Consider the following 12817-nt stretch of genomic DNA (forward strand, 5'->3'; position numbering starts at 1 on the left):
GGACCCCGCCTGACATCTTCTCGGCTTCCGAACCTGAGCTGCGTCACCCGGACTACCATCAGTGACTCCGTGGTCCCAGGGACTTCTCCGTTATACTCGTGTGCACGGACTGTTCTGCTGCCTATAGTGCTCCAGCTACCGGACCCCTTACCACCATCTAGGAGTTCGGCCCAGTGGATCCACCTCCTGGGTCTGCCCGTCCACCTGGCCCTGACAAATGGGAACACAGCGTCGCCTGGTGATCGAAGCAGAAGCCGCAGGAACGGACTCTGGTGGGGTTGTTGTTATGGACAAGATTATGAATTATTATGAGTATATAAGAGTTACATGGAGATATCCATAAAGAACAGGATTTAAGATGGTGTTTGAACTGTACCACACATATCTCTTGGCATAAGACTCAGACAGACAGTCTGGGCTATTCTTGTGACCAGTGAATCATGCTGACATTGCTTAATATAAATGAGGAACCAAGCACATTACAGTAAATTGTATATCACAGAATAAGCTGTTCTACTTTATCCAATAGGAGACGTGTTACGTATTCTTGGCACCTAGCCAATAAGCCGGTTATATATACCTGTACAAACTTCCGGAATAAAGGAGTCTTACTTTCTATTCATATCTGAGCATGTCTCTGGTGTGGGTGAAAGATAGTGGTTATGCATGCTACCACAAGTGACTCATAATTTGGACTGCAGACAGTTTAAGAGGGATGCACGACTAAATGGCATCAACCTAAATCAAGGCCTTATCAACGTGATAGAGTATCCATGTGTACCCAACCAGTGGTTGAGATGTGCCTTGCAGTTTGCCGGCGGCTTTGCTAGAAAGTCTAAATATTGAATTGAATTTGGATTGAATTTATATTATGAGAAATTTAATTCCTTTTAAAAAATCTGTACTGGTGGGAACATCTGAAGGTTGGACTTTTTTCAACCTGATTGTTCATGTTACTATATAAATACCATAGACCAAAGTGTAAGTGACATTGCATCCTATGGATAGAACATATCATGCTGTAACCCTAGGGGGGTACTTCAATGATAATAGACATTAAAAAAATAAGATGTTAAAAAAACCCTAATATATTGTTCTTTCACAGTAAAAAAAAGAAGATGCAGTCACCCACCACCTGATTACCTGGCCCTGTGCTGTCGATGGCTGGGGAACAAACGTAAGCTTCTGGGTAATGCTGGATTATTTAGCGATGCTTGCTTGCAAGAAGAAACATGTCTAAAGGTAATCCAGTGAAGGAAGAAAAAAGCGGCACTGAACGTGACATCAATCCAGACTTTATTGAGAGCGGTGCAAAAAATCATGGAGGTCCAAGGTCGGGCGCTTGTGCCCTGAAGGACGATGGGCGTTTCACATGAATGCACATCTACGGGTTCTTACTAGAAGCGCATTAGCGCAATGGACCCATAGAAGCGCATTCACGTGAAATGGCAGTCATCCTTCAGGGCACCAGCGCCTGACCTCGGACCTCCATGATTTTACCGCTCTCAAGTCTGGATTGATGTCACAGCAGATGCAGCTTTTTTCTTCCTTCACTGGATTACTGTTGGACATTGCTCTTTCACAATGATGAATTTCTTAATTAGCTCGAAGAGCCGCAATCATTTAAGACTTTATATCAAGATTATGTGTTATATCCTATTCATATGAAAGGCAAAAATATACTGATTTCTGGGGGGGTCGATCACTGGGACTACCACTACTTCTGAATTTGGGCTGTGTAGAGCAGAGAAGAGGTTCAGCATGTTCACCTTCACTTCATTCTCCAAGGATCTCCCAGAAACATCTGAGGACAGTGATTGGTTATCTAAGGTAGTCCCATAAAGAATATGTAGAATGGGATTATGCATGCACAATCTTTATTGTATTCAGATGCCCCACTCAGCGAATCGATGAGACGTTACCAAGGTTGGACTCCAGATGATTAGCAAGTGAGACTCGATCTTGGTCTTTTTTGTGGTGAATGTGGTGGCAAATATGTCTCATCTGCGAGGGATTGCACAGATTTCATGGGGTAAAGGGGCATTAGTAAACCCTGGAGCCGGGTTAAGGTCCAGCTCTGCCCCTGGTGATGCCTCGAATGTGAAGTTCTGTAGCAGGGTTGTGAAGAACAGGAACATTTCTATCTTTGCCAAGTTCTCTCCAGCACAGCTTCTCTTTCCTGGATAAAATACAAAAAGTTGAGAACAATTAGAAAGAACATAAGGGCTTTCTGCCAAGAACAGTGCAACTCCTTTCTTTTAAAACACTTAAAGTAAGTTGGTCACTCCTGAAATGAAAATTAAATTAATTATTCATATAGAGGAGTTAAACCCTATAAAAATCATATAAGTAGTATATACTGCATATTATTGAAACTTGCATGTAAGGGTGTTTTGGTGCACCCTTAATGTGGTCAAGAGCTTGTACACCTTGACAACCTCTCAATGGGCATTTTCTCTGATTTTGATTGACTGTACTCATTTGGCCAAAGCGAGCACTGTATGCACACTCACCATGAAGGAGTCAGAGGCATGCACACAGTACAGTGGTGGGCTCACCTTTCATCATTGCCTTCTGACAATGGTCACTGCTCACTATAAGTATACATCCAATAGTGTAGTGAGCGTGTTCATAAAGATGAAAAGGATCACTTGCATGCGCCTGTTGTCTTCAGTACATCACAGAATAGGTCAATGTCTGTGCTGATGCCACTGTCAGAGATCATTGATAAAATGTGGCACCCCCCATACTGTGTTTGCACTGCTGACTCCTTCATAATAAGAGTGAACTCACAGGAATATAGTTAAGGTTCAGGCAGTACTCGCTTTGACCAAGTAAGCATTGTCAATGATTTTGCACAGATGCTACGTTTTGATCGCCTGTTATTGCATTTAGCGCAAAATTTGTGGCGACCAAAAATGTAATTTTGGCATTTGGTATTTTTTTTTCTGCTACGCGTTTACCAATCAGATTAATTGATGTTATATTTTGATAGATCGGGCATTTCTGAACTCGGCGATACCAAATATGTGTATTTTTTTATATTTTAACCCTTTTATTTTCAATGGTTTTAGGTTTTTTATTTTTTTTTATTTTTTAAAACTTTTTTTAAACTTTTTTTTTTATTTTACTAGGTCCCCTAGGGGACTATAAGGATCAGCAGTCTGATCTCTCTGCCATATCTGCTGATCACAGCTACAGAGCTGTGATCAGCAGATATGCTCATTTCCTCTCTCACCCAGCTCTGGGTGTGTGAAACAGTAAGTGAGTCATGTGAGCTACAGGAGTCATCACATGACCCTGTGCTACCATGACAACCACCGGAAGTCACGTGATCACGTCATGTGACTTCCGGTATCGGCAGTATTTAAACGTTCACAGTGCTTGCATTTATAATGGCGCTGTCACTTATTGACAGCGCCATTTAAGGCGTTAAATGGCACGGGCGGATAACAATTCCGCTTGTGCCTAGTGCCTAGCAGGCACACATGTCAGCTGTAAAAATCAGCTGAGATGTGCGCCGATCTCCCGCTGATGCCGCCGGCAGCAGCGTGAGATTAGCCCTATGACCGTTAGGATGTAATTTGGATGACCGCTCTGTAGGAAGATCTATTTTGTTCAAATTTAGATAGGTCCACCAGGGTCTTCTCCACCATTATCTTGATTGTATCAAACCATTGGGTTTTTGGTCTTGCTCTTTGCTTTGTTCCTTCTATTCTTCTGACTATTGTGTTTTTCTCCAGTGGTAGGCAATTCATAGCTTGGTGATCCTGGCTTTCAATGACATGTTTGGCTTGATTTGCTCCAATAGTTGATTAGTTCATCATATATATTTAGAGGAATTTTATCCCATTCCTCCATAAGAAACATGTTGGTGGATTTTATGTTGGTGGATTTGCTCCTATGAACTGCTCGATTCAGATGTATCCACCCATAGGCTTCAATGATAAAAATGACCTGGTAATTATGTCTTATAGATATTTTGAAATTATATGTGGCCACGGCCACTGGTATAGCATGACATAATGCAATCGATAATGATATATGTTTTTGCCCCTCTCCTCCCCTTTTGTCAAGGGATGATAAATTGATATATTATATACAATGTTACATCTAATGCTATTTTAGCAGAATTTATATACAGAGAGATAATGACATGCTGTACCAGTTACTGTGGTAGCATAGGTCTATTTATTTATCATATTGTTCTCTTCTTTCTGCCAGAAATGACTTCTTAAACTAGAACTATTGCTAACATATTTCTATGCCAATTGAATGTGTTATTTTTCTGTGAATGTTATGTTTTTAATCGTAACATGTGTGTTTGAAAATGCCCTATATAAGAGGCTAATACCCATGTTTTTTTGTATGGACCCGTGAAAGCACCCTTAGAGGTGCGAAACGGTACCGTCGTCCTCGTGCTCTCCTCCCTCTGCATCCCTATGTCTGTCTCACCTGTCTGCATGAAGCGCTATTAAAAATCAAGTTACATCGCAGAGTGCTGCCATTCTTCTTTTTCTTCAGATGTATGCACACTTATGTTGAAGAATTAAGATCAGTACTTTGACTTGGCTATTATAATTAATTATAATAATTATAATTAATAATGATAATTTTATTCACTAATATATTTCATATTCCTATACCAAAGCTATTTATTTCTTTGACCATTCTTTTGTAGAATGACTTGTGTTTCTTGGATCATTGTCTCGCTGCATGATCCACATTCTCTTAAAATTCAGCTCATGTACAAATGTCCCGACATTTTCCTTTAGAATTTGCTAATAACATTTAGCCATCCTGGCTGAGATGCATTAAAACAGACACAAACTATGATACAACCACCACCATGTTTCAGAGATGGTAAGAGGGTTTTTGTCCTCTCCAAACATAAGACTTCTCATTTAAGTCCTAATTGTCAATTTTGGTCTCATCCACCATAAAAAATTTTTCAAATAGTCTTACCGCTTGTCCAGGAGATCTTCAATAAACCATAGAAATACTTTTTTGAGATCAGTGGCTTTCTCCTTTCAATCCTGCTTTGCACACCATTGTTGTTCTGTGCCCTCCTGAGTCATAAAGATAAAGGAGCACTTTGCACGCTGCGACATCAGTAACAATGTGTTACCGATGCTGCAGCGATAGTCCCTGCCCCCGTCGCAGGAGCGATATCTTGTGATCGCTGCCGTAGCGAACATTGTCGCTACAGCAGCTTCACATGCACTCACCTGCCCTGCGACGTCGTTCTGGCCGGTGACCCGCCTTCTTCCTAAAGAGGCGGATCGTGCGGCGTCACAGCGACGTCACACGGCCAATAGCAGCGGAGGGGCGGGGATGAGCAGGATGTAAACATCTAACTCACTAAATAATAATCAGAGTAATAACGTTTATTATATGCATAAGGTGCAAAACAGTATAAAAACAATTTAAAACAAGGACACCTGTCCCATGGACTCAGTGAAAAAATGCAATGCACTAAATACAATCAGACAAGAGGCAAACGTATTATCCCAAGTAGAGATGAGCGAACTGGCCGTGGTTCGGCTCGAGTTCGGATCATCGAACGGAGGTCTCGTTCGAGTTCAGTTCGGCGAACGTTCGACGAACCGAACTCGAACCAATAGGATATAATGGGAGGCAATCACAAACACATAAAAATGCATTATAAATTTACACATACAGTTAATAAACATTGCCATAACACTTACCGGTCCCTGCGATCCCTCCTGCACTCTGTCTCCTGCCGCTATTCCATCCGATGATCGCTGAATCCTCCCGGTGACCAGCACTGCCAGCAGAGATACAGGACCTATCGTGACGTCAAAATAGCCATGCGACCAGTCACGTGGCTATTATGTCATTGGCCACAGACTGGTCACATGACTATGACGCGTCATGTAGGACCTGTCATTGCACTCTCCGGTACACGGTGCACATTTGTGTATCGCCGTGTACCGGCGACATGCTCTAGCACACGGTCGACTCCCCATTCTGTTAGGGACCGGCTGACACAGCCGGTCATTAACGGAGATCACCGTTGACATAGCAACGCAGTTAGCGGTAACGTCACCGCTAACCGCGGCTCCGGGAATCACATGATCGGAGCCCTGTTGCTATGGTAACGCGTCTGTCACCGCCAGCAGCACTGATCTCTCACGGAGTGAAGGCTGCATGCTGCTTCCCTTGCAGCCTTCATGGAGTGAAGGCTGCACGGGAAGCAGCGTCTTCCCCCATGCAGCAGTGATGGAGCAGAGCTGCATTTGTTGAACGAGAAAGACAGAAGACCATGGATCGTGGAGGGCTGACAGGGGGTAATAAAGATGGAGTCTCTAATGTGTCTGTGTATTTATTTCTATTAAAGTATTTTTTCTCTGTGTGGTGTTTTTTTTTAACCCTTTATTGGAGATTCTTAATGGCCGGGTCAAACGTGCCTGACATTAAGAATCTCTGGCTTAATACTGGCTAGTAAAACAAAGCCAGTATTAACTCATGATTACCCAACAAGCCACCCGGCTCCAGGGCTGTTGGAAGAGTTGGATACAGCGCCAGATGATGGCGCTTCTATGAGAGCGCCATTTTCTGGGGCGCTGCAGACTGCAATTCGCAGCAGAGGCGCCCAGAAACCTCGGGCTAACCTGTGCTGTGGATTCCAATCCCCAGCTGCCTAGTTGTACCTGGCTGGACACAAAAATGGGGCGAAGCCCACGTCATTTGTTTTTTAATTATTTCATGAAATAAGTGAAATAATTAAAAAAAACGGGCTTCCCTATATTTTTCGTTCCCAGCCGGGTACAAATAGGCAACTGAGGGTTGGAGGCAGCCCGTGGCTGCCTGCTGTACCTGGCTAGCATACAAAAATATGGCGAAGCCCACGTCATTTTTTTGGTGGGCAAAAAACTTCTGCATACAGTCCTGGATGGAGTATGCTGTGCCTTGTAGTTCTGCAGCTGCTGTCTGCTTTTCTTCATACAGACAGACAGCAGCTGCAGAACTACAAGGTTCAGTATACTCCATCCAGGACTGTATGCAGAAGTTTTTTGCCCCCTGAAAAAATTATGTGGGCTTCGCCATATTTTTGTATGCTAGCCAGGTACAGCAGGCAGGTACGGCTGCCCCCAACCCCCAGTTGCCTATTTGTACCCGGCTGGGAACCAAAAATAAAGGGAAGCCCTTTTTTTATTATTTCATGAATTTCATGAAATAATTAGAAAACAAATGACGTAGGCTTCGCCCCATTTTTGTGTCCAGCCAGGTACAACTAGGCAGCTGGGGATTGGAATCTGCAGCACAGGTTGGCCTGAGCTTTCTGGGCCCTACTGCTGCGAATTGCAGTCTGCAGCCACCTCAGAAAATGGCACTTTCATAGAAGCGCCATCTTCTGGCACTGTATTCAACTCTTCCAGCACCTGCCTGCTATACCTGGCTAGCATACAAAAATATGGCGAAGCTCACGTACTTTTTTTGTAGTTTTTTGGCAAAAAAAATAAAAAATGCTTCCCTGGATTTTCCATTGCCAGTGAAGGTAACACCAAGCAGTGGGGGTTAGCAGCCAGTAGCTGCCTGGATTACCCTTAGCTAGCAATACAAAAAATGCAGCGGGAGCCCATATATATTTTTTTTAATTATTTATTTAAATAACTAAAAACAAAATGGGCTTCCCTGTATTTTGATTGCTGGACATCACAGTGCTGTAAAAATAAATCTTTAAAAAAAATGACGTAGCGCTCCGCGGTATTTTTGATTCTCAGCGCAGATAAAGCAGAAAGCTATGGGTTGCCACCCCCATCTGCCTGCCGTTACCTTGGTTGGCAATCAAAATACAGGGAAGTCCATTCATTTTTTCTATTTAAAAATAGTTAAAAAAAAATGACGTTGGGTCCCCCCATTTTTGATAGCCAGCTAGGGTAAAGCAGACGGCTGTAGCCTGAAAACCACAGCTGGCAGCTTTACCGTGGTTGGGGATCCAATGTGGAGGTCCCCCAGGCTCTTTTTTTTATAATTATTTTATAAATATTAATAATTACACAAAAAAAGTAGGGTCCCCCCCAAATTGGATCACCAGCCAAGGTAAAGCGGACAGCTGTGATCTGGTATTCTCAGGGTGGGAAGGTCCATAGTTATTGGGCCTTCACAGCCTAAAAATAGCAGGCCGCAGGCACCCCAGGCGTGGCGCATCCACTAGATGCGCCAATCCTGGCGCTTCACCCCAGCTCATCCCGTGCCCTGGTGCAGTGGCAAACGGGGTAATAAATCGGGTTGATACTAGCTGTAAAGTCACCTGAGATCAAACCCAGCAGTTTGTGATGCCATGGCGTCTATTAGACACCCAACATCATAAACTGTCAGTACTAACAAAAAAAAAAATCGACAAAAGAAATTTATTTGAAAAAACAGTCCCTAAAACATTTCCTCTTTCACCAATTTATTGTAAGAAAGAAAATAAAGGGGTCCCACGACGACTCTGGACCGTCTAGTATATGGGGGGGGAGACACTCAGGGAACGTATCCCCCATTTTCTAGGAGTGCAGACCCTTCATGTGAGGAGTGTGGGTGCAATGAATCTGCACTCACTCTGCCCGGGTCCACAGCATGTCGTAATGGTTGCTACCAAAGCTGCAATGCCCTGCTCATGAGGTAAGGGCATGCCTAATAAGGAGAACTATTCTACATTTCCAAATATTGGTATTTGCTGATATTATTGCTATTCCACCTACTATATATTGGGGATAGGATCTTGGAGATGGAATACCCCTTTAAGTCCAGTTATCCAGCTGAATGAATGCTTAACAACAGAGCTCGCTATTTAGATGTGTTTTCTTGTGGTGTATAACGGACTCTCATATTTGGTAGTCGTTCAGCAAGGAAATTATAAAAGCAAATCCCTCCATTTGGAAATGTAGTATATAGCTCTCCTGATCAATTATGTTCCTTACCTCATGAGCAGGGCATTGCAGTAATAATAATAATTTATTCATTTATATAGCATTATTAATTCCATAGCGCTGTATGTCTTTGGAGTGTGGGAGGAAACCGGAGTACCCAGAGGAAACCCATGCAAACACGGGGAGAACATACAAACTCCTTGCAGATGGTGTCCTTGGTGAGAATTGAACCCAGGACCTCAGCGCTGCAAGACTGCAGTGCTAACCACTGAGCCACCGTGCCGCCCATTTAGCTTACAGATGCATAACCACCACTCACTGTGTCTGAACACAGGAAGCTGAGCTGACAGCCGCTCTGTGCATGCGGCAGCGTCTATTGTGAAGGAGAGGGCCGTGGGGGGATCAACGCTGCACAGGTACCGTGGGACACCGGGGAACACCGGTGGGGTTATAGGGGGTGACCTGGCAGGGCCTGGGGAGGAGTTTTCTGTCGCATGTGTCATGGCACATGCGACAGAAATCAGAGGAGTAGGGTGAATGCGGCCGCGCGCTGCTGTGCGCGCGGCCATCTTGGATTTCTGGGAGGTCATCAGGGGGGGCACTTTGGTGACACCGGGGGACCGGAGGGGACCGGGGAGGAGATTTATCATGTTTGTTCATGCCAGATGGGAGATAAATAATTTTTTACCGGCGCTGTCATTTACTGTAACGTGATCATCGGTGTACGGTGTATACCTGTGATCACGTGAGCGGGGACCGGAAAAAACGTCCTGAATCATGATCTCCAGGGTCTCAGCTAGCCCTGAAACCCCGGAGATTTTCTGACGCTGGGGGGGCGTTATTCACTTATTTCTGCCTACTGTTTATAAACTGCAGATCAGAATAAGGCTACTTTCACACGACCGATCCATTTTTGTGGTCTGCAAAAAACAGTCTGGTTTTTTTCACGGGTGCATCCGTGTGGAATCCGTTTCCGTTCCGTAGACGGTCCGTATGTCATCTGTTTGTCATCCGTGTGCCTTCCGTTTTTTTTGTGTACTGCAAAAAAGCTGAAGGAGGGAGAATACATAAATTTACCCAGGATCCTTAGCTTCAACCTACATGAGGCGGTCACATGTTCACTCCAGTGCCATTTTCTACTGCTTTTCACAGCGTAGAGCGCTCTGGTGATTTTACAGTGCTTGTACACTTCATATCAGTCTTTTCTGTCATTATAATGGCAGAAAGACACATAATTTCCCACTCTCCTGCATTTTGTAATTTTGCACCCGTTGGTGCCTTTCATGTGGCACTAAGGGGTGCTTAGCTTTGTATTTAGCCAAAAAAATGAAAAAAAAAATGACGTAGGGTTCCCCCTATTTTTGTAGCCAGCTAGGGTAAAGCAGACGGCTGCAGCCTGCAGACCACAGCTGGCAGCCTCACCTTTGCTGGTAATCCAAAACTGAGGGCACCCCACGCTGTTATTTTAAATTAAATAAATAATTAAAAAAAAAACACGTAGGGGCCCCCCCAAAATTGGATCACCAGCCAAGGTAAAGCAGACAGCTGGGGTCTGATATTCTCAGACTAGGGAAGTCCATGGTTATTGGACTCTCCCCAGCCTAAAAATAGCAGGCCGCAGCCGCCCCAGAAGTGGCGCATCCGTTAGATGCGCCAATCCTGGTGCTTCGCTCCAGCTCATCCCGTGCCCTGGTGCGGTGGCAAACGGGGTAATATATGGGGTTAATACCAGATGTGTAATGTCACCTGGCACCAAGCCCTGGGGTTGGTGAGGTCAGGCGTCTATCAGATACCCGACATCACCAACCCAGTCAGTAATAAAAAAAATAGACGACAAACACATTTTTATTTAAAAAAAAACACTCCCCAATACATTCCTTTTTTAACCAATTTATTAGAAAGAAAAACAAATCCAGGTCTGGTTTAATCCAAGGGGTTGCCATGACGATCCACACTGTCCCAGTCAATGAAGAGCAGGATGTTCCCCATTGGCTGGGAGAGCAGTGCAGTGACCTGAGCTAACATCAATGGGTCAGCCCAGGTCACTGCAGGGCATGACAAGTGCTGCTGTCAGCGAGGTACATTACCTGCGCTGATCTCCAGCACACTGACAGCACCTGTCACTGAGTTCAATGACCGCCGCCTTCACAGCCAAGTATCGCGAGAGGCCTGTGACGTCACCGCTAGTCAGTCTCGGGTCGGAAGCGAGAGAAGGTGATGTGACAAGCGGCGGCCATGGAGGACAGTGACAGCGCTGAGGTCAGGACTTCATCACCGCAGGAAAGCCGAGCGGGACCATGTGTGCAGAGTGCCAGGAGGACGTCAGTGTCGTGGACTGCATGGCTGGGGACGTGTGTGTGTGTGTGTGTGTGTACATGCCGCGTGCAGGAGGGGGCGGAGTGAGCTGAGCGGGGAAGTGTGGGCTTCCTGCACGTAACTAGGATAAACATCGGGTTACTAACCAAAGCGCTTTGCTTGGATACCCGATGTTTATCTTGGTTACCAGCTTCTGGCAGGCTGCCAGCGATGGCTCCTGCACACTGTAGCTGTAAGAAGCCCTTCTTTTTGCTGCTAGAATAGTTCTTGAACGTATCTAGAACTATCGAGCTTTAGCAAAAAGCTCGAGTTCTAGTTCGATCTAGAACAGCCCCCAAAATCACTCGAGCCACGAACTGGAGAACCTCGAACCGCGAACCACGCTCAACTCTAATCCCAAGGACCTACAAGAAAGTGCTAATGCAAATAGATATGGCCATAGGGTACTGCATCAATACATAATATCAAGACATGGAACACAGGGAATGTGAGATGAAATAAAACCCTGAAAATATTCCTGCTTGGAGATAGCGCACCACCATGTAAAACCCAAACAGGTCCAAAGGGATATCACCTAAGTCAGAACACGGTAATTACCTCCCCTGATGAAGCTCTTCTGAGCGACACGCGTCGTGCTGGTACCTCTCTTCTGACACATCCCATGGCTCTTACCTTGTTCTGACTTAGGTGATATCCCTTTGGACCTGTTTGGGTTTTACATGGTGGTGCACTATCTCTAAGCAGGAATATTTTCAGGGTTTTATTTCATCTCACATTCCCTGTGTTCCATGTCTTGATATTATGTATTGATGCGGTACCCTATGGCCATATCTGTTTGCATTAGCACTTTATTGTAGGTCCTTGGGATAATACGTTGTCAATTGTCTGATTGTATTTAGTGCATTGCGCTTTTTCACTGAGTCCATGGGACAGGTGTCCTTGTTTTTAATTGTTTTTATACTGTTTTGCACCTTATGCATATAATGAACGTTATTACACTGATTATTATTTAGTGAGTTGAGTGCTCCTTGCCTACTCTTTTTCTCTTTTATACAATGTTTTTGTAGGCTTTGCACCCTCACTTGGTTCAATTATCTTTTTTCTATTTTAGCTGTGCGGCCCTGTCCCTCCTTAGGATGTAAACATCCCGCCCAACTCCGTCCTTCCGCATTGCAGCTGGGACGCAGGTAGGAGATGTTCCTCGCTCCTGCGGCTTCATACACAGCGATGTGTGCTGCCACAGGAACAATGAACAACGAACAACATCGTACCAGTTGCTGCACCGGCATTATGGAAATGTCAGACCTTGCACCGATGCTATGATAACGACGCTTTTGCGCTCGTTAATCGTATCAAAAAGGATTTGCACACTACGATATCGACTGCGACGCCGGATGTGCGTCACTTTTGATTTGACCCCATCGTCATCGCACCTGCGATGTCATAGTGTGCAAAGCCCGCCTAAGACTAGCTAATGCGAGAGAGACTTTTTGTTGCTTAAATATTACCTTGGGTTCCTTTGTGATTTTGCAGAAAAATAAACACTTTGCTCTTGGAGTTGTCTTTGTTGGTCAATGACCTCTTCTGGGAAGTATAAAATTGGTCTTTGTTTTCCTCCA

At 44.6% G+C, this 12817-nt stretch overlaps 1 protein-coding gene across 2 annotated transcripts in view; it reads right to left on the reverse strand.

Annotated features, from left to right (window-relative positions):
- Positions 1-1860: 1860 nt before the first annotated feature.
- The window catches only part of LOC142297008 (cytochrome P450 2C23-like), a 79508-nt gene continuing 68551 nt past the window's right edge, over positions 1861-12817 (reverse strand). For both annotated transcript variants that reach the window (XM_075341216.1, XM_075341215.1), the window contains exon 10: positions 1861-2179. In XM_075341216.1, the coding sequence (XP_075197331.1) occupies positions 2001-2179 (179 nt within the window). In that variant the 3' untranslated portion in view covers positions 1861-2000. The remainder of the gene's footprint in view (positions 2180-12817) is intronic.

Source organism: Anomaloglossus baeobatrachus, chromosome 3 (assembly GCF_048569485.1).
Source record: "Anomaloglossus baeobatrachus isolate aAnoBae1 chromosome 3, aAnoBae1.hap1, whole genome shotgun sequence".
NCBI classification, from domain to species: domain Eukaryota; kingdom Metazoa; phylum Chordata; class Amphibia; order Anura; family Aromobatidae; genus Anomaloglossus; species Anomaloglossus baeobatrachus.